At 47.1% G+C, this 21,600-nt stretch overlaps 1 protein-coding gene across 6 annotated transcripts in view; it reads right to left on the reverse strand.

Moving 5' to 3' along the window:
- Positions 1–390: 390 nt before the first annotated feature.
- The window catches only part of Erg (ETS transcription factor ERG), a 231,843-nt gene continuing 210,633 nt past the window's right edge, over positions 391–21,600 (reverse strand). For 3 of the 6 annotated variants that reach the window (XM_031364513.1, XM_031364510.1, XM_031364511.1), the window contains 7 exons: positions 21,230–21,433; positions 20,234–20,314; positions 18,440–18,511; positions 10,646–10,714; positions 9,950–10,006; positions 9,296–9,343; positions 391–1,377 (listed from right to left, as the gene is read on the reverse strand). In XM_031364513.1, coding sequence (XP_031220373.1) covers positions 857–1,377; positions 9,296–9,343; positions 9,950–10,006; positions 10,646–10,714; positions 18,440–18,511; positions 20,234–20,314; positions 21,230–21,433 — 1,052 coding nt within the window. In that variant the 3' untranslated portion in view covers positions 391–856. The remainder of the gene's footprint in view (positions 1,378–9,295; positions 9,344–9,949; positions 10,007–10,645; positions 10,715–18,439; positions 18,512–20,233; positions 20,315–21,229; positions 21,434–21,600) is intronic. The other 3 variants (XM_031364512.1, XM_031364514.1, XM_031364515.1) reach the window with 3 other exon arrangements.

Below are 21,600 nucleotides of genomic sequence, written 5' to 3' on the forward strand. Positions count from 1 at the left end.
CTTCCTCCTCCCCCTCCTCTTTCTCTTCCTCCTCCCCTTCCTCTTCCTCCTCCCCTTCCTCTTCCTCCTCCCCCTCCTCTTCCTCCTCCTTCACTCTCTCCCCAACCCTTCCTCCTCTACCTCTTCCTTCATTTCATTCTCTCTTCTATAATCACATACTCACAACAACATGCACATCCCCCACCCACCACGTGGCTCACATCTCCTGTAATACTGAAAAGGAGATGAGACCCTGGGTCATCGTCACAGTTTGGCAGAGCTGGCAGCTCTCTATCAAATGGGACGAATCTGATCTCAACAAAAACATGCAAATGCCAGCCAAGAAAGTCCACAGTCAATGTGGTCTGTGGAGGGGCCTCCATCTTTTTTTTTTTTTTTTTTTTTTTTGTCTTCTTCTTTGGTTTTGATATAGTTTCTATTTTTTAACACAGGTAGTGTCCCTTCAAATGACATCATACGTGGTGTGTGCGCCACGACGGCTACTGTTCTTTTGCTTTCACTGAATCCTGGTAGGTACAAGCAAGGTCCCACACTCTACAGTTTGTAATCACTTAAGGCCACTCCTTGGGCAGTTGCTCTTATTAGTCATGCTTCTCTACATACAATGTCTTTGACAAGGGGGGAGCACAGGTTATATGTCCATGTACAGTATATTCTGAGCTTCTTCTATTTCTGTAGTAATACTTGGGTGGCACCCACCCTCCCCTGCAAGTCTGTGGTTTTCATTCCCCGGCTTCCTTCCCCAGCCCTGGCCAACCATTTCCATTCCTCATGAGGCACTTCTGATTTGTGATCTCTGAGTTTGTGGCTACTGCTAGGCGATTGTACACTGTTGGGAAAGGCCTCCATCTGGTCCCTAGTAGTAGGTGCCCAGGTGAGAGGGCATATGGCTGGCTGGGAGCCTAGTGTTCGGGTAGATGCCCCCAGTCGGTGAATTCCAGTATGGGTTCGGGGTAGCGAAAAAACTGGAAGATGTGACTGGGAGGGCTGGAGGGTGGGGAGCCACAAAGTTCATCTTCTGGGGGTGGGCATGATAGGAGCCCATGTATGGCAGGTCAGAGGGGTACTTGTACAGGGAGGACTCAGGGGGGTGGGGCTGCAGGGCCTGGGCAATCCCGTGGAAGTCAAACTTGTAGGCATAGCGCTTCCCATGCACCTTGGTCATGATGTTTTTGTCGTAGTAGTAGCGGAGGGCACGGCTGAGTTTATCATAGTTCATGTTGGGCTTGCTCTTCCGCTCCCCCCAGCGCCGAGCCACCTCATCTGGGTCTGTCATCTTGAACTCCCCATTGGTGCCTTCCCAGGTGATACAGTTGGAGTTGGAGCTGTCAGACAGGAGTTCGAGCAGGAACTGCCACAGCTGGATCTGGCCACTACCTAATGATCAGGAAGGACACAAAGCAAGTGAGAACCAAGGTCAGGAGGTTCACTCCTCAGTGGCGGACCTCCTGACCAGGTCTGGTCCCCAACCCCGGCCCCATATTTCTGCTTCTGGGCTGTTGCTACTTTTGACTCTTGGCTCCTCGTTTATCTAGAGAGCAAACCTTGGCTGGACAGGAAATGCTCCACACCCAGGTATTCCAGACCACACTGATGAAGGGGATTCGGAATGCTGCTTGCGCCTCCTAACTCCTTAGGAACCAGGCTGGCACATGATGGCTCAGCTTCAAGAATTCTGGGAGGCTCCCTTCTGTCCAATGCTGCTTCCTCCTGAGAATGGACTGTATCTCTGGGTGTCCTTATCTCTGCCTCCACTTCTAGGACACATGACTTTGTAAAGCAGTCCCTGATCACTCTCACATTGGCCTTAAAGACCCGAGTTCTCTGTGCACACACACGTGTGTGGAGAACACACACAGGGCAAAGTTCAGCATGTTTCCCTCTGGAATCCTTCAAAGAGCACCTAGGTCACCCTGTTTTCAGGGGAATGCAAGAGCTATGGTTTACCCATTTTGTGAGACAGAACGGGCTATTCTGTGGATGGTAATAATGGCCTGCTACCATTTATATTGGCTGGGTAAAGTGAAATAACAAAAGTCAGATTTAGGAAATGAACACCTACAAGTTTATGGAAAAGCCAATAGAGAGTGGAAGTAAACACTGCTATTTCTAACATACGGTCTGGCAGCTGCTCAGATGCCAGCTCTGTCAGAACTTTTCCTAGGACAGAATTAACCCGCTCCAAATGAGGAAGTTTGGGAAAAGAACTGGCTCTGTTTCAAACTAAGATCACCCATTCCCAGTCCTGGCTAAATGCACCATAACAGAAAACCATGTGCCACAGTGCTTCTAAAAGACAATAGGCTACGAGTGGAACTCTGTGAAGTCAGAGTCCCTGGCTCAGTCAGAATGATCAGTGTGTGTGTATGTGTGTGTATGTGTATGTGTGTGTATGTGTGTATGTGTGTGTGTCTTTGTGTATCTGTGTATGTATGCATGTTTGTGTACACATATATGTTTGTTCATGTGTGTAGATGTCTGTGAGTGTGGATATATGTGCTTATGTATGTGTGTATACATATATATACTTGTTTGTATATGGGTATGTGTGTGTGCATGCGCACGCATGTGTGTAAAGGTAAGAAAGACATTTGGGGTATGTTGACCTACCTTGATTTTTAAGAAAGGCTCTCTTGATGGTTTGGGGTTTACCATTAGCTTAGGCTGCCTGGCCCCTGAGTGCAGAGATCCACACCATTGGGGTTATCACTGTTCACAGCCACACTTAGGTCTTTGTATTTGTTATTTTGTTTGTTTTCTTCTCTTTGACCCAGGTTCTGGAGATCAAACTTAGTTCCTAGTGTTTGCAACACAAGCAACTGACTGACTGAACCATGTCTCTCACCCTTAGTCAGAGAAAAGTCTAAGCATATCATTCTAGCCGCCATGTTACACAGCTCCAAGGGGTCTTGGGTATGTACAGGGAACAGGCAGGCTCTCTACCAGGCCTCTCCTGCTCTGCTCTGCTTTGTCCTTCGGTTTCCCACTTCTCCAGAGAGCAACCCTTGGTAAGACCAGCACATATCCACACCTGGATACTACAGGCCAGATGGACAGGGGACACTACAAGGCAGTCCAGCTCTGTCTACTGTTTGTGCCCTGAGTGATGGTTATGTTGGGTACTAGGAGAAACAAAGTTATGCCGTATGGATTTTAGTTTCAAAGTAAGGGGGAAGCAGATCTCTCTTCCCAGACTCCAGGGGAGCACACTGCCTTGGGCTCATTACCAGAAAGATTATCTTTTATGTTATGATAAGTAATATGATAGATATGATCAATGATCACATTAACTTTGACCATCACTTATTCAGGGAATTGATGGAATGTAAAACTCAGTTATGTATTTGGTTTTCTCCGAACCCTTCCCACCAGGCCCCCCTCTGTACACTGCCCAGTCCTTGTTTCTATGCAGGCTACATGGATATGTATGTCTGTGGATCCACCCATGTAACAGCACCGTGAGAAAGGTCAGCCTCTTTTGATGATGTTATGGAAAGGGTTGTTTTTAGTCAAGCGACACATTTGTGATGTATTAACAGCTTGTAGCTTGGCGGAATGGCAGCCTGTGCTGTTGCAGAGCTACGCATACAAACCGTCCTCAATCAAGGGCTGTTGCCTCCAACATCTCATTAACATGCATTGGAAAATATAAAGGACACAACAAGAGAACCATATGGTTTTGGTATATATATTGTAACCGCAGGATTAAAACTTGAGAAAAGGATTCCACAGATGACCTGGGAATAGGAGAAGCTGTGGGTTTTGGATTTAACAGTCTAACATATGTCTCACTCCAAACATGGACAGTTGCTAGAAAATAAATATTTAGTGTCAACTTCCTCCCATAGCAAGAGAGCCACCTTACAGATTACATACAAATACTCAGAACAAATAACACTTGGTTTCTGTTCAAACACTGGCATCGTCTTTGGGAATCTGTCCCTCAGCCACTTCCCTTGTGAGCATGTGTAGGAGGGAGGCAGGGGACAGGAGAGTCTCCTGTCTCCCTTGCTTCTCAAGAGGCAGAAAACAGGCACTCCATGCGAGCCACAGGGAACTCAGAGCTTGGAGGACAGATGAGCTCATGTTGCCCTAGGCTGTTTTACTCATTAGCTAGGAAGACAGAGGGCTCAGGGCTGAGAACAAGCCTGCCAAGCCTCCTCACAAGATCTCTAGAAGCAAATCCAACGGCCTCTGAACATGAAAATGAAAGTAGATGTAAAAAATTGAAACTAGCTGTAAAAACCAACCAATGCTTAGGTAAACATTATAAACAGCAGCAGTTGGTCAATCTCTAAATCATTTAGGCCCCACATGTACTCACTGAGCAACGTTTTCAAGGGTACTGAGGAATCACCACCAGGGAAGTTAAATGAGCTACTATTTGCCAACATTTCAAAGGCGATTTATTAAATTGCCATGACTGCTTGGACTGCAGCATTCAAGGTATGATGGGGTGCACTGGGAATACAGAGGAGAACCCTGAGTATACTGAGGGCTCTGAGGTCACTCACTAGCCAAACCAATAAAAAGAGACAATGCTGTGGCTGGGAGACAGCTCCGGGCTTACGCTCTTGCCATGCAAATGTGAGGACTGGAGTTCAGCTGCTCAGAAGCCATGGAGATACCAAGCAGGCACAGTGGCTTGTCTGTGATCCCAGAATCACAGAGTCAGTCTTTCTCACTGACAGGCAGGACGTAGCCAAAATCAGCTGACTATCCAGGACCACCACACTGGCCAGGTAGAAGCTTGGATTGGGCTTGTTCTCAGGGCTGGACATGCCTCCCGAAGCTCACTGGCGCTAGGCACTACTGTGAATGCTCACATGTGACAGTGTGTTTAATCCCTGCAAAATCATGTTTAACCCACTGGAGTGCTTAGAAAACAGGGCCGTGGGATCAGATGGACCTTTGTGCCAAGGTTAACAGAGGTCAATCTTCAGGCTGATACTCTTCGTCCGACATAGACCAGTACTCAAGCCACGTGTCTACAAGGGCCTCCGCAGCCCACTGGTCCTTCTGGCTGTCCTCTCTTGTGCTTACAAATTGTTGGGCACTTGCCTGAATGTAACAGGTTCTCATGTCCTAACAACTGGCAAACCTCTGAAATGGCTCTGTCCCTTCCCAAGGAGCTGGATGCATCTTACAGAATGTCTGGCCACCGGACAGAACTCAAGAATAGCTGTTCCACAGGAAGGAACTTGGAATCCATCCCAGGAGCTCAGCCATCAGCAGTTCTGATGGAACGTAGAGCTGGTGGCTCCTCATTGATTCATGAGGTAGGGGCGCCAGGACACACCTTTCTCAGCAGGAGAGGTAAGTGTTCAAAGCACAGATCAGATGCATACTTGGAGTGGGATGTTGGGATGGCCACAAACTGACATCAACTTGTGCATGCAGATGCATGACAGGTGGTGATAAGTGACTCAGTAGTTAAAGGAATTGGTGGGTCCTCCCTCAGCCATACTGGGACAGCTCACAGCCACCTAGAACTCCAGTTCAAAGAGACCTGACACCCTCTTCTGGCTTTTAAGGGTGCCTACATGAATATGGTACCCACGAATTCACATGGCACATACACTTATAGGTTTTTTAAAAAATCATATTATATAATAAAAAGTCTTTTGATTAAAAATGGATGAAAAATTTTTGAGGAAAGTTCCATATGGTGCTCAGAAAAAAAAATTGATTGTGTGTTACCTTTCTAATTTCTCTCTCTCATACACACACAGACACACACACAGAGAGACACACATGTACACACATACACACACATACACACATACACAGACACACACACACGTACACAGATACACAGACACACACACGTACACAGACACACACAGACACACACACAGACACACACAGACACACAGAGACACACACAGACACATACACGTACACAGACACACAGACACAGACACACACAAACACACACAGGCACACACAGACACATACACGTACACAGACACATAGACACAGACACACACAGACACATACATGTACACAGACACACAGACACAGACACACACAGACACACACACAGACAGACACAGACACACAGACACAGACATACACACGCACACACAGACACAGACATGTACACAGACATACACACGTACACAGACACACAGACACACACAGACACATACACACACAGACACACATACAGACAGACACAGACACACAGAGACACACACACACACAGACACACACGCACACACACACACAGACACAGACATAGACACACACAGGGGTGGATTCCAGTTCATCCATAGTACATTTCAGTTCTGCAGTGTCTTTACTTGGTTTGAGTTTGGGAGAAATATCTAAACACCAGAGCAGAGTATGGAAGTTGCACATTCTTCTTATGTCAGGACCTGTGTGGCTGTTTATGGTTTTTAGTGCTTGTTTTATGAAATTAGAGGCTATAGTATTTGGTGAACAAATACTTACAATTAATGAATTATTCACCTATCTATGAATATGTAGAGCCAGTCCCTTTTGTTATCTTCCAGTGAGCTCTAGTTTGCCTAAAGCAGTTTGCTGGTTTCCTTCCTTCTCTACCTCTTCTTGCTCTTAAGCCTGGTCCTCTTTCCCCTCCTTTTCCTCCTCTTCCTCAGGCTCATCTCTCTGACCTCAACAGCTGCACAACTAAATAATAGTATCCATGGCTCATGTTTCTCAAAGCTTCCCTCCTCCCTTCAAACTCATCTTCCAGAAGTGTAGAAAAAGAAAACAAAATCAGACTTCGGAGAACTCAGGTCCCAGACTGAGCCTCCTTTTTATTTGAGTGTGACCCAGGGAAAGCTCCTTGACATCTCAGGGCCCCGACTCCTCTTCTACAGGATGGAAATAACAATGTTCTGGGCCATGCGAAGCCTGGCAGGAGCCTCAGGCATAAACATGCCCTGTGAGTGGGTGCTGCATAGAGTGGAGGCTTCCGGCTTGCTATTTCACGGCGTAGGCTGGCATTCCCAGAGCCTGGGGCCTCCAAGTTCGTCTTTCTTATCTAACCTGAAGGGTGCTGCCAACCCAGCCTTTCCACAGCCTAGTTATCACCACCATCAAGAGCAGCTGTGCAAAATCTGTGTGTGTGCACCCATGTGCATTCACATGTGCACATGTGCAGACACACCTGTAGAAACAAGAGAATAATAGTGGGTGTCCATCTTGCCTTGCGCCTTGTCCGAGGCACCTGTTCTTCACAACTGTATATACCAAGCTGTTCCAGTGAGCTCCTGGGGATCCTTACATCTCTGCCTCCCTTCTTGGAACAGGAGGACCAGAAATACACATTCATTCTATATATCTGACTTTGATATGGTGTTGGGGATTCAGACTCAGTCCTTGAAACCACACAGTGAGCACTCTGTGCACAGGACAGTCTCCAGGCCCTCACAGCTGCGATGGGCATCAGAACGGCAACCTCACAGTCACACTGCGATGGGCATCAGAATGGCAACCTCACAGTCACACTGCGATGGGCATCAGAACGGCAACCTCACAGTCACACTGTGATGGGCATCAGTACACTGCGATGGGCATCAGAACGGCAACCTTGGGCATCAGAATGGCAACCTCACAGCTACACTGCAATGGGCATCAGAACGGCAACCTCACAGTCACACTGCGATGGGCATCAGAATGGCAACCTCACAGTCACACATGGGTGGCTGAGAGGAGCACCAGTAGGGCTGCTTGGAAGTCCTGGCCACTGAGTGATTCCACGGGCTGTGGAGCACTGTGTCTGCTGTGCCCCTGTCTCCACTAGGTGACAGTGCCTGGGGTGAACTGTATCTCGTCACCCCGGGGATGCACTGACAAGCAAACAAGGTGCTGGTACCCAGTGTGTGCACTGGGCTAAAAGGATGGAGGAAAACAGCCTCCTTGTTTGCTGGGCTGCTCAGAACATGTTTACTGAGTTAATCAGCAATAATCACAATTTCATGGCAGGCTCGGTTGCTCAACAATGATGGTATTTCACGTTCTCAGAGTGTGGATTTTCTCAAGGGGATGCACACGATGAGAGCATCTGAATTTTTCTGTTTTCCAAGTCCTGCTTGGCTTGGGGTTTGTGAAACAGAAATTCCAGCCTGTTCTTACAGCGTGTCTGTGACATCTTGGCATCAAATTTACAGCTGAGAATATAAAGCAGATGCCACGGCAATCCTGGGATTCCTGCCAGTGCAGCTGGTTCTAATGTGAATACTAGCAAAGAGAGTAAGCTAACTGGTACCCACAGACCTTGAGGACAGGTAAAGAAGGGTCTCAACCAGGTATGTACGAAGAGCCTGTTTTCTCCCTGCATCTGACTCAGAAAGACATCCTCATGGAGGACCACAACTGGACTCAGGTGTTGTTAGATTATCTCTTTCAAACACCAGTTATTGAATTTCCTTGATGATAGGTTGATCCTGTCCCCTAACATTCACGTAGTGAATGCTAAATCCCCAGTAGCTCTTAGTGATCCTTGATTTAGATAAGTCTTACAGAATTCCAAGTATTTACAGAGGTGATCAAAGCATACGAGGCCCACCAAAGAGGTCTATGTTCCAGTGTGGCTGGAAAAGTCTGAGATGTCTGAATCTCAGAACTTAGATTTTAAAAAGTCAAGCACCGTAGCTTGTCATGAGGCAGAGGCAGGTAGATCCCCAGGGCTCACTGGACAGCTGGCCTAGCCTGCTTGCAGAATTCTGGGCATGAGAGAGCCTGTTTTTATAAACAAAAGGGGTAGAGAGTGTAGTATTTTGGATGGATTGTGGATGGATTGATACCCTAAAACCAAAGGTTATCCTTTAGCTTCCACATACATGAGCAACTGCATACACACGCACACACACACACACACACACACACACACATACACAGAGAATCTGGACACAGATGCATTGAGAGTAAAGACAAAAAAGGAAGCACAGGCTTTTGCCAATCTAGAAGCCAGGGAGAAGGGCTGAGAGCAGATCCCTTACAACTCTGGAGACTCCTCCTGCTAGCCTCAGATTTCCAGCCTCCAGAGATGACCAACACACAGAGTACCCAAAGCAATATACTTTGTTGCACTGACCCTAGAGAAACACTATAAATTCAATTAGGTTATAATCCTCCTTGCTAAACTCAAATCTTAATTTATAACCTGACCCATTCTTTCTATGAAGGCAAATAAAACAGTCCAGTGAGATGAGCACTGAAAGCCAAGTTTTCAGTTGGAGAAGTTTCTCACCAGCACAAGTTTCTGAAACTGTCCCAGATTCAAAAGTAACTGTAGAGCAGCAGATCACAAGTGACAACTCACCTGGATTAGCAAGGCGACTACTGGTGGGTCCCAGGATCTGGTAAGGATCTAGGGTAGAAGAAGATGAGGAGTCAGGCTTCCAGACAGAACAATGCACACAGAGGTAAAAATTCTCTTACTCCTCCTCCCCGAATCCCTGCCTTTATCTCCCACATGAGGTAAGATATCACACAGGACCTCAGGTGAGTTTCTTGCTGGAAGCATCATAGTTGGTAGAAAAACTTGAGGTCTGATATTCCCGCCACCAACCACAGACCATATAACCCAGGATCTAACTGGGACAAAGTTGGACCTGGGGCTATAAGGGTCAGGATGTTCAAGGTCAGCTTCCCACTGTCTTTCCACCTTAGACTTGACAGACTTGACAGGTGTTAGGATGCACACCATGGATAGTCAAAGTAACAGAATTTACAGCAACCCAAGGCACAGCCTTCATGCAAACAGAGTGGTTGACCCACATTCATCCCACATTCATCTTACAGGTTTTAGTGAAGTTTTAGTAAAATCCTTCCAACTGAGCAACTGCTGGTCTAGACCTCTTTTTATATACATGACAGTTCGAAGTTCCTTTTAAAGGGGCCACACTTTAAAAACCCCTGTGTGGGCCTGTAGCCTTTTTTTTAGGGTTCCCAAGATGGCTTTTGAAACACACACCTAACTGAGGACGCTGCTCTTCAGTTTTGGGTACTGCGGAGGGAGACGGCTGAGCAGCTGAAAAATCAAGTGTTAAAAAAAAAAAAAAAAGACAATTAGCAATAATTCAGATCGGGCTGCATGTCTTTGACGTCATTCACCTTATAATGAATTAATTGTCAAGATAGCAATCTTATTCTACAACAAAGTATTTGTGGTAAGAAGAAACTGCCCCTTTAACGAAATCAAATACAAACATTTAAAAATGTTTCCAATGATTTAAACAATCTAATGTAGCCATTGCTTCTTCACATAATAAAAAGAAACTTGAGCTAGCTAGGATAATGAAATGGATGTACCAGGAAGTGCCAGGGAAGATGTAAAGCCAAGCAGAGCCACAGCAAAGGAAATCAGCAATTAGCTCATCGGTACGTAAACATCTCCTGGAACCACCTTTGTCCGCAATGAGGATTACCATTACATTCATTTCTTTTCCTTATCAAAGTAGATTACATCTTAAACAATAAGACTCGGCATGCTTAAAGATTACATGTGTTTTATCATGAGTGGAAGGAGCCCTCTGTGTGCTGGCAAGACCGTGGAAGGAGCCCTCTATGTGCTGGCAAGACCATAGATCAACCACTAAGATTCTATTTTATCCTGGCTGTAGTCACCCTGCTCTGGGACATGCAGACCAAGACTGGACTGGGTCTGTACCTTTGGGCTGAGGGGTGGGGTGGCTGTGGCCGGTCCAGGCTGATCTCCTGGGAGGCTCATACGGTAAGTCTGTAAAAAAAAGACACATGGACTAAAACCCAGCTACTTTCTATGACAGATTTATTTCTTAGAATAAATACTGAGTAAAAATTCAAAAGTGATAAAAAAAAATCAACTTGGGTTTTACCTATAAATTGTACTTTGCATATTTCATATACTTGTATGTTTTATTTTTCTAAAATTCTCTCCTCCATTTAGCTGAAGACTCTCATCGGTAGATTCTTCTAGACCTTGCTTGCTGACGCTGTGTGTGTGTGTGTGTGTGTGTGTGTATGTGTGTTGGATACACATGTACTGCAAATAGGTAGTTATGCATGCACGTAAAGGCTAGAAAGGCCAGCCTTGGACATTGACTTCAACTGTCATCCATTCACCTTACTGTATGAAGCCACTTTTGTCATGGGGGCTTTGGGACTCATCTGGGGCTCGCTGACTTAGCGCAGCTGACAAGGCACATGTCTCTGAGTGGGAAACTTGGATCCACCCAAAAATCCATGCTTGCATGGCAAGCACTTCGCCAGCTGAGCCATCTCTCCGGCCCCTCCTGCTGACTCCTAAAGCCTTTTCCTGCGATGAGAAATCAAGATCACAACACAGCTTCTCCTTCACAGCCTGCTTCACCCTAGACCCATTGGAGTCTACACTTGCAGCATCTTCAGAACTCGTCCAAGCCAGAGCCCACGATGGACGTGAAGGCACAGGATTCTTGCCTGGATCACCCCAAACTCACCCAGCAGTGACATTCATGCTCCTGTTTTCTGAACTCCTCTTAGAGACGAGAACTGCTTTCTTATTCTCCAATGAGCTGCTTCCCTGGACTTCTCTTCATTTCCCCTTGATAATCGTATCCATTTATATTGTCAGTCCTAATTGACCTAGTTGTTTGTCTAGGCAAAAGGTCTTTCTTTCTCATTTTCTAAGATTTAGTATTTTTCTAAAATGAGTTGCATAAAAAAATTCAAGACTGAAATGACTGTCCTACAACACATTAGCAGCAACCTTGAGTGTTAAGTGTGTGCTAATTATTTCTAAGTATGTGTACCATGTCACATGTGCCATGAGCCCTCATCACACAACACATGTACAAATTTAGTGACTGCAGATCTGCGCTCTCAGTGTAGTTCTGTCACCAATAGCTAAGCATTCATGCCACTTCAATTTTTTTCATAAATATATCGCAGAAGCATTGCTTTCTCATTCTTATTAACCATGGATATGTGAGTGCTCTTGCTACATGCAATCCTATAACAGAGCTGTTCCAAAACTGGGGTCCAGGTGTGGTGGCTAACGCCTGTGACTCCAGCACTTGGGAAGTACAGGCAAGAGGATCAGCTCAGAGTCTTTCTCTGTTACATAGAATATTTGAGGCTATTCTGGATTACATGAGATGCTGTCTCAAAAAGACCTGGGTCTACTGGCACTTGGGAGGCTGAGGCAGGAGGATTGCCCTAAGTTCAAGATCAGTCTGGGCTGCAGAGTCAGACTCTTTCTCAGAACAAAAGCAAAATGTTAAATGAATTTAAAAGCAAGACTTCCTTGGTTGATGGATCTCAGTTCAGTGTTTCAAATGGCTTGCTTCTGCTGACACCAGGGGCTGGCCCTGGCCCTCTCGCTTGGAGGACAGAGTGGTACAATTATTTTGGGTCTCTCTTCAAGCAAATCATTTAACCTAATTTTAAACGGGCAATCTGATGAATCAGCTTTCAAAGGACCCTACTATGTTGCGTAGTGTGTGCCCCCTTCCAAAGTTCCCATCCCAAAGAGAACAACAGCACGAAACCCAACGCAGAGAGGCCTAATTCGATCAATCTGTTTGGCTGGAAGCGTCACAACTCGTGTGGTCTGTGAAATCCTACCCTCCTGGGCTTTGGAGAGTTAGGCAGTTTTCCTTTTTAAAACTCTGCTGTTGCTCTCTTGTCTCAGGGGCATGTTTGCATTCTGGGGCCTTCAGCTTTTCTAGAGTTAGGACAGCATGTGGGAATGAAATCTGTAACTGCGATCAATTTACAACTTTTTTTTTTTTTACAACTAAATTTTGCTTTACATCTCTGGGAACATTTCGAGAACAGATCATTAACTGCTGTAGTTTTCTTTCTCAAACTGGAGGTTGGGAAGAATTCAGTAAGATAGCTCAGTGGGCAAAGCGGCTTGCTTCCAATTCTTAGGACCTGAGTTTGATTCCTGGGACCTGCATGGTAGGAGAGGGTCAACACTGCTAAGCTGTCCTCTGACTTCCACTTGTGTGCCATGTGCACACACACTCCCACCCCACCCACCCCCCAAATATATAAAATGTAATAGTATTTATTTTTCAAAAAGTGGTTAGCCAGAGTTTTATTACAGAAATCATTTTAGGAAGAATAGTCAGCAAGTGAGGTTTCCCACCTGGTTCAGGGGTAGACAGACAGACCAGCAAAGACCCAATTACCATATGAAAGTGGGGTTACTACAGGAATGTGTTCTAGATCACTGCTTCTTAAAGTGTGTTGTGGATCACCAACCAAGGACACACTTGAGGGTTGGGAATGCAGACTCAGCCTGGACTTAAAGATTAAAGCCTGAGTCTTGACGAGGTCCCAGGCCACTCACATGCATGCTACCATCAGCAAAAGCCATCTCAGAAAGATTTCCACTACTCTTATAAGAATTCTCAAAGATAATGACTTCAGGAATGCTAGTCAGACTAGGTAGACATACCTATAAATCTGTAACTGTCTGGTACGGAAGGTTCTAGACGAAACTACTGGGCCTGAGGTGGAAGAAGACAGGCAAAAGGACCAGAGAGCTATGAGTTTGTCAACTGCCACCAAGAAAAGCATTGGTCAAAAAGTATGGCGGAGAAAACACTAAATACCACACTAGAACTAATGTTTGGAAGCTCTTTATTCATAAAATCCTTGGAAAGACGAATAATCATGTTCCACCCTCCCTTGGAAATCACAACCACCAGACTGAGCCCGGTCCTCAGCCAAGCATTTGGGATGCTTGCCTAGACAAACATTAGTGATTAGTATGTTCGCAAACACACTGCCTCGGTAGATACGCAGGTCTTGTTTGCTTTCATGAGAGCCCATGCCAACATTTTCTTATCAGCTACCGGTCACACACTGTGATACTGAAGCCCCCTCCCTTGGGAGGTGACCTTGGGGAAATGCTGACCTTGGACATTTCTGGAGATGCAGGATAATCGGGGTGGTGGCAGAGCCAGCAGCTGCATACGTAGTCTACCCCTGGCTGCTTAGACGATCACTACCCATGAACCTTTGCTACTCATCTTGATAGAAGGGCATAGGGTTCTTACTAAATTACATATTTTAATTTAATTTAGGTGAGCAACTCAATGCCCACTTCATTCCTTTTGAGCTATCTTTGTCACACACTCCTGCACAGGAAGGCCACTTTCTAGCATTCACTCTGCTATTGTAGCTGTTGAAAGCAATTGCAAAAACATGAACCTTATTAAAGCAATCTCACAGGCAGCTTGGGGTGGCTGTAGAAGAGTGGGTATATGCCACAACCCATATGTAAACAATAACATGGAGGTACAAAGGCAGAGCTTGTCACACATAGCAGTTCTGTGCGCTTTCTCAGAACTAGGATCAGTGTCTGATCCTGTATGAGACCTTTCTACTGCATTCTTCCTAAGACAGCAGAGAACCCTCCAGAGCCAGCCTCCCTCTCCGGTGAGGACTAAGTTCTACTAACGTGCACTCTCTTTTGGCTCAGGTCACTGGTGGGCTCTCCAGCTCCAGTGGCCACCACAGAGCCACTTGCATTAAGGACCAGGCCTTGGCTCTTGAAGCACTCTCCCTCATTCTGTAGAACCTACACCATGTCTATAAGGTGTCTCTGGTGATCCTTGGGGAAGGAAGAGGGTGGGAAGGAATGGACGGGCCTCCTCTCATGTACTTGAAGCTAATGAAAAAGACAAAATAGGAAGGCAGTCACGGCGTAGAGAGGCAGTCTGGGAAGCAGAGGACATTTCAGATCCGGCCTTAGAGCAAGCAAACTGCATTCTCTCCTTCATCCAGATCTTTCTAAACTTTCCTTTAACTTTATATCAAACACGCGGAGAGTGTGTCGGCTGATGATGGTTGTGGGATTTCAACTATGCTTGCAAATCTCTGAGGCTGTGCAGGAACTTGGGACAAGCAAAGAATAATCCAGCTGCTAGGGTCTGAGTTTACATAGCACCTGTGCAGCAACTGCTAGGGTCTGAGTTTACATAGCACCTGTGCGGCTGCTGTGGGCTCATGTGGCTCCGTCATGTTCAGTGGCACCACCTTTCAAGGTTCCACACTAGCTTCAAGTCCACACTCTGCTTAAAGCGATGTGTAGAGGTCGCATGCTCCAACTACTTCTGGTAACATGCTTGGCATGTATTGATCTATAGGCCTACTAATCTATGGGGCTATCATAGAGGAGGGATGGGATGGCCTGCAAGATGTCTCCCAGATACTAGACTAGACTTCCTGTGGCTACCATAAGAAGAAAGTCTGGGTAGCACATCATAAGGTCATATGCTGCCTTACAAGGTAATGTGGCTAGCGCCTGTCTCTGATCTTGACACTTTAATTTGAGACCTCAAGGGTCTGTGCCTTCGAAAGACGACTATTCGAGAGGAGAATGGTTCATACAGAGGAACTGGGGAGAAGGGTTTGGGGGTGACAGAGCCTGAGAAATGCAGACAGCTTCCCAAAAGGATGACTACGAAGCCACAGAACACAAGAATGTAATGTACCCGAATCCTAGTGTAGGCAGGGACTCTCTAGATGTTTACTCAACCAAGGTGAGAGGAAGATGCTGCAATCTAGAACAATGGGAAACAAAGTAACAAGCATGGGAAGAGATGGACGAGAGAGGAAGGCAGGAGGGGGAATGGAGTCCATGGGTCACAACCTGCAAGGCTTGGGGCCGGACAGCCTTGTCTAACCCTGAGCTGATGCCAAAAGGACAGCCACATAGCCCTTGAGTAAGTAGTCCTTTGCAGATGTCAGTCATTCAGAAGGGAAAGACTGGGGTGTGTCTCAGAAGTGGGTGACAGGAGAGCAGGCGGGAGGAAGCATCCGGCAGCATGGCGGCTCTGAGGGCAGCATGGCAGCTCTGAGGGCATCATGGCAGCTCTGAGGGCATCATGGCAGCTCTGAGGGCAGCATGGCAGCTCTGAGGGCAGCATGGCAGCTCTGAGGGCAGCATGGCTCTGAGGGCAGCATGGCTCTGAGGGCAGCATGGCTCTGAGGGCAGCATGGCAGCTCTGAGGGCAGCATGGCTCTGAGGGCAGCATGGTGGCTCTGAGGGCAGCATGGCGGCTCTGAGTGCAGCATGGCTCTGAGGGAAGCGTGGCTCTGAGGGCAGCATGGCTCTGAGAGTAGCAAGTGTGGGCAGAGGTGACCACAGGAAGGATGAGAAGACCACCTTCAATCTCAGGGAACAAGGAAGTCTTGTGGGGTTTCCTTGCAGGGAGACAACTCTTGTGGAGAGACAGCGCCAGTATAGGAAAGATTGGTAGAGACTCTCCATGGACTAATTCCCTAGAAGCCTGGCCTGCTCTGGGGTCAGCTCTGGGTGCTTACCGGCCTCTGCACAGTGCTAAACTAGAGAGATAAGGCAGCTAAGGGCACATAAGGAACAGGTCCACCAGCCTCTGTCTGAGCCTGAGAACCCTCTTGGGCTGCTCTGCAGAGGGTCCACCAGCCTCTGTCTGAGCCTGAGAACCCTCTTGGGCTGCTCTGCAGAGGGTCCTCCAGCCTCTGTCTGAGCCTGAGAACCCTCTTGGGCTGCTCTGCAGAGGGTCCACCAGCCTCTGTCACCCTCTGAGAACCCTCTTGGGCTGCTCTGCAGAGGATCCACCAGCCTCTGTCACCCTCTGAGAACCCTCTTGGGCTGCTCTGCAGAGGGTCCACCTCTCTGGGCCTTGCTGAGTCTCTCCTCACCTGTGATAAGTCTTTCTCTGTGGGCGGATTCTTCATCTGCCATGTTTGAGACGTCACCCTCTGCTGCTGCCTATAGGACTCCCTGCCTTTTAATTTCTTAATTGGAGAAGGAAGCAAACGTAGAGAGGAGCGGCGCCACCCTGGGAGCACTACAGACAGGGCGCCTTGTCCTGTCTCACCAGCCTGTGTCCCCAGTGGCTCGCACACCATGGCCTTGAAACTCAGCCAGCAGCATGCCCGAGGTGGCTTTAAACAAAGTCATTTTTAAATTGACTAATTAATCTTAAAGGCCAAGTGCTCCGCAGGGAGCTTTAATTTATTTATTTTTAGTTCTGGATAGAAGCCCCTTTTAAAATATTCTCAAATCTTTCATGCCCATGTATAGGCTCCCCTGTGTTGTACAAGATGCACACAGAGGTGGTATGTTCAGAAAGTCTGGGAGCCAGGGAAAGGAGGGTGCCTCTGCTCCTCATTCTCATTGTTCCTGGTGGTGCTCTTGGGGCTCACACTAGGTCTGGTCCACTACTTTATCAAGCTCTACATGACAGGGAGAGGACTTGGAGCAATGCCTTGTGGTCTTGGGGAACAAAGAAGCAACCTTTCCCAGATCAGGGAAGAAATCACTAGGAAGTGACCCTGTGGCCACCATTCAGCCAGCTCTCAGCCCTACTGTATCTTCCACCCTTGAAAGAAAGAGCTCCCGAGCCGGGGACCAGATCAGCTAGACTCGTGCAGGCTGGCCATGCAAAAGTCAAGGAGGAGGTGGCATGGGGTGTGGAAGACATGCATGCTGAGCAACGTAGGAGTCTGGGAAATCCAGTGCACTTCCTGGAACTGTGATCCCCAGTGTTCAGGCTAGTATGAGGAGTTCTGACTTACAGGGTAGTCACGGCCTCCATGAGGGGGTGGTGTGTCAGGGTAACATATACCCAGTTTACAGTGTCCCCTCCCTGGAAAGCATTGCGTGCTCCTCTGGGACCTTGCCAGTCCTCCCAGAGGCTCAGTTCATAAGATGCTGTTCATGGGAACCTGACTCTGTCCACACCCAGGTCTTTGGACCTCAGTTGCCAGCTCTTACTGCTTCATACTGACAAGTCCTTGGCTGTCTCTGGCGCCAAGTTAACACTACTGGATTATCTACTAGAACTCTGTGCTAAGCCCTCCTAGCACTCGCCGCTGCTCCCCCACGTCAGACCCAGACGAGGCACTCAACCAAGCCACAAGCCTAGCGGAATGTGCAAGTGAGCTTTCTGCAGACAGACACCCCTGCAGTCTGGCTCGGCTTTCCACTCCCAGAGACCAAATCTGTGCTTGGCATTAGGTAGTGTTTACTTCTGTGTGAATGATATGTAAATTAATTACCTAATTCAATCATTGGAAAAGACATAAAGTATGGCGCTGATGTAAATATTATATGCCAGATGCTTCTCCTCTGAAAAACAGCTTCTCATGTAGTAATCAGAATTGGTCACTAGTGATTTGGGAATTGCTTTCTTACCCCCAAAAGGGCAGATGCACATCAATCTTTCCCTTAACTGAGAGTGAAAGGGGTTCCTATCCTAGGCATTGGCTCAAATACTCAAAACTACTACTTAAGGCCCTGATCTGTTTCTGATTCCACAGCTTGGCTCCTCTACTGTGGTCTCTGAAGGCAGCATCTCTGAATCTCAGCTTCCTTTTCACAGGGCCAGGGAAAAGACTGGCCTAGGTCATGCTCCTGGGATCACGGACTGGGGTCCTGGGTCTTAGCGGGCATCTGGGAGTCTCTCAATGAAGCAATCACACAGGGGTGTTATCGTACCTGGCCTAGTTGTAATTCTTTGCGTAGCTTCAGGATATACTGAAGTATTTGGGAAAATAAAAGCTGCACCCCCTGCAGACAAAAGGAGAGACAGAGCGTGAAGGTCTTTCCTGGCGACTTTTCACCTGAGCAACCGTGCCTCACCCTGGCCCTGTGAAGTGGGGCTGGGCTTGAAACCTGAGTGTGGCTCACAGCAAACAGGAGCCCTGCTCAGACACAAGTGCGTCTCCCTCATGCACAAAATATTAGGCTGTGTTTATTTATTATTTCTTTGTGGGCTTCTTAACAGAGCCCCACCTGCATCCCTCCAGCAATCTTAGTTTATTAAAAATTATCTGTGGCACAGGTATTTATTTAATGCCAATTGTATATGATTCACAAAGTGTTTTAACAGATCTTGAAAAGAAGTATACATACTTTGCCTAAGGTATTCAAAATCGATCCACCTCTCCACTCAAATACACGGTTCTCCATATTTTCTTCAATCAATGCTCATCTCCCTAAATGAGGAGATTTCCCCTTCGGCATTCAGTGCTTTAGAAATTTATCATCCTTGTCCTTTGATTGTCTCTATATTTAGCTATAATAAAAAAATCAATGAATTCTGAACTTTTGCGGAATTTTTAGTCACCATTAAAGAACTTCTAAATGCGTGTAATGTAAGAATCTGTGCGGCTCTGGGGTGTTTCCCGAGAGTGGACAACTCCACTCAGTTCTCTGCTGGTTTGGGCCACAAGACCATTAGAATATTCATAGGATTGATAAGGAGAGAGAAGGAGGAGCGTAGAATACCTCACATCACTTCAAGAAAAGCACACTGGTTTTGAATACTGAAGACTAAGGCAAACCAGCTACTAATTACAAATAAGCAGACTGAGACTCAATTCATAAGATGCTGGACATTCTAAAGTAAAAGGAGAATGACTGGTAAGCTGCTATCTCGCTCAGTTAGGGTGAGCTGTGGTTGGGCTCACTTGCTCGCAAAGGACAAGAGGTTTCTCTTGCTGCTTTCATCCCTAGCTGGGGGCTGGTAGGGTGTGATAGGAAGTGGTCCTTGGCTAGTCCAGCAGGTGATCAGCGAGTGGCCATGCATCCACCATTGACTCCATCAGGAAGGGATGTGTACTTGGAACATGTGTAACTTGTTTATACACAGAGAACCCCAAATATACCAAGAGATGGAGGGAGGGTTAATAGTACCAAGTGTCTTGTAAAGCCCCTGAGGATGGGGTATTCGACAGACACAAGTGTAGCTAGAACCTGTAGTTAGAGACGGGAAGGCAGGTGCTGGACCAGGGCCCAGTTGTGTATTCTCCAAAATGGTAGAAGAGTTTCTTTCAGGTTTGCATAAAGTGTGGAACATTCCTTCCACCATCCTTTGCAAACACCAAATCCGTGCAGAAGATAAAAACCAAGGCAAGTCCAACACCCAAAGCTGTTGTGAAATACCAAGGAGTCCCAGAAAACATTGTTTAGGAAGGAAAATGGAGAGCAACAGGTCTCGGGAGCTCTTTATACCAGGGAGCTTTGGTCTCCACAGGCAATGACACTGGTACACTGAGGCATGCTGGGGGATCAGAATGGTACTAAACTTGTACAGCTGTGTAAAAAAAAAAAATCAAATCCTTTCACGGCCTATGGGGTTGTGGTGGAAATAACGGGAAGTGTTCAGATGCCTGATGGCTTCACTCCCACATCACCATTCTAACCTCTAACCTATGAGTTTCACTTTAAAGCATTCACCTGTACACAGATATTTAAGCGTGTCCTGCAGTCGGGAAGGGCCGGCATTACCTGTGTTTCTAGCGTGCATTAACCGTGGAGAGTTTTGTAGAGCCTTATCAACGTCATCGGAAGTCAGATGTGGAAGGGGAGCTGCAAAAGAAGACACAGAGCAGCACTGAGATAAAGAGATGGAGAACAAGCTTCTTAGGAAGAAATGCAATTAAAAGGAAAAGAGAGGAACATATATATATACCTCCCACCCTAGCATGGGGGCGGCTGGGACTGCCTAAACCCTGTGGTTTGGATTAATACCTTAAACACTAAATGGGATGACCCCACACAAGAGAGAAGTGTATGGGTGCCAGGCAATGACACCAAGGGAGATGCTCCACCCTCTTGCACTTGGGATGCTCTGGGAGATGCTCCACCCTCTTGCACTTGGGAACCTTTTGGAGATGCTCCACCCTCTGGCACTTGGGATGCTTTTGGACCATGCTTGGAGTTGTCAGAATTAAATCATGCAGCAAACCTTCAGGCTCGCGCTGCTGCTGCCCAATACACACATTCTCTCAATGGAAAATGAAAAACCGAGGCAAAGGCAGGCAGATTTCTGAGTTTGAGGCCAGCCTGGTCTACAGAGTGAGTTCCAGGACAGCCAGGGGAACCGTGTCTTGAAAAAAAAACCAAAAAACAAAAAAGAAAAACAAAAAAAGAAGAAAAAAGAAAAAAGAAACCCCTATCCTTTTGTGGTCAGGTTAGGTGGGAGGAGGAGCTTCACACTGCTTATCAGAATGTTAACTAAGTATGTTCTCAACAAGAAGCAGCATTTTCTGCCTTCTAGTTTGGGACATCATGGAAACTAGTGAAGGTGGCCACTAGTTCCATCTTCCTGTTCTTAGGAACACAGGAAGGGGCTGCTGCCCTGCTCCTAGGAGAGACTGCGGGTGTTTATCTACATCGTGAAGTTCTGCTACGCAGTCCTCCCAGGTCAGACAAGAGGATGCTGACCACCCTGCTTGAACCCATTGAGGTTGAGTCTGCAGCCATGGCTAGAGCCATGCTTACTCTCTCTGAGGTAGTGGAGATGTGAGAGAAGAATGTCGGCATTGTAGCTCGGTGTGAGCCGCTGGAAGTCGTCCTTTGTCATCTTGCACAGCTCCTTCCCATCAATATTCTGAAATAATAAGACGTCCACGTCTAGGAGGCCGTATTCTTTCACCGCCCACTCCAGCCACTGCCGGACATGGTCTGTGCTCCACAGAGTAGGATCTAAAAGGGAAGGAAGACAGACTCCATCAGCTCCTAAGGCAAATCCGACAGCAGCTCAGTCAGCCTCAGCACCTCCAGTCAGCCTCAGTGCTCCCCCAGTCAGCCTCAGCCCCCCAGTCAGCCTCAGCCCCTCAGTCAGCCTCAGCCCCACAGTCAGCCTCAGCCCC

This window comes from Mastomys coucha, unplaced genomic scaffold (genome assembly GCF_008632895.1).
Source record: "Mastomys coucha isolate ucsf_1 unplaced genomic scaffold, UCSF_Mcou_1 pScaffold12, whole genome shotgun sequence".
Classification (NCBI taxonomy): domain Eukaryota; kingdom Metazoa; phylum Chordata; class Mammalia; order Rodentia; family Muridae; genus Mastomys; species Mastomys coucha.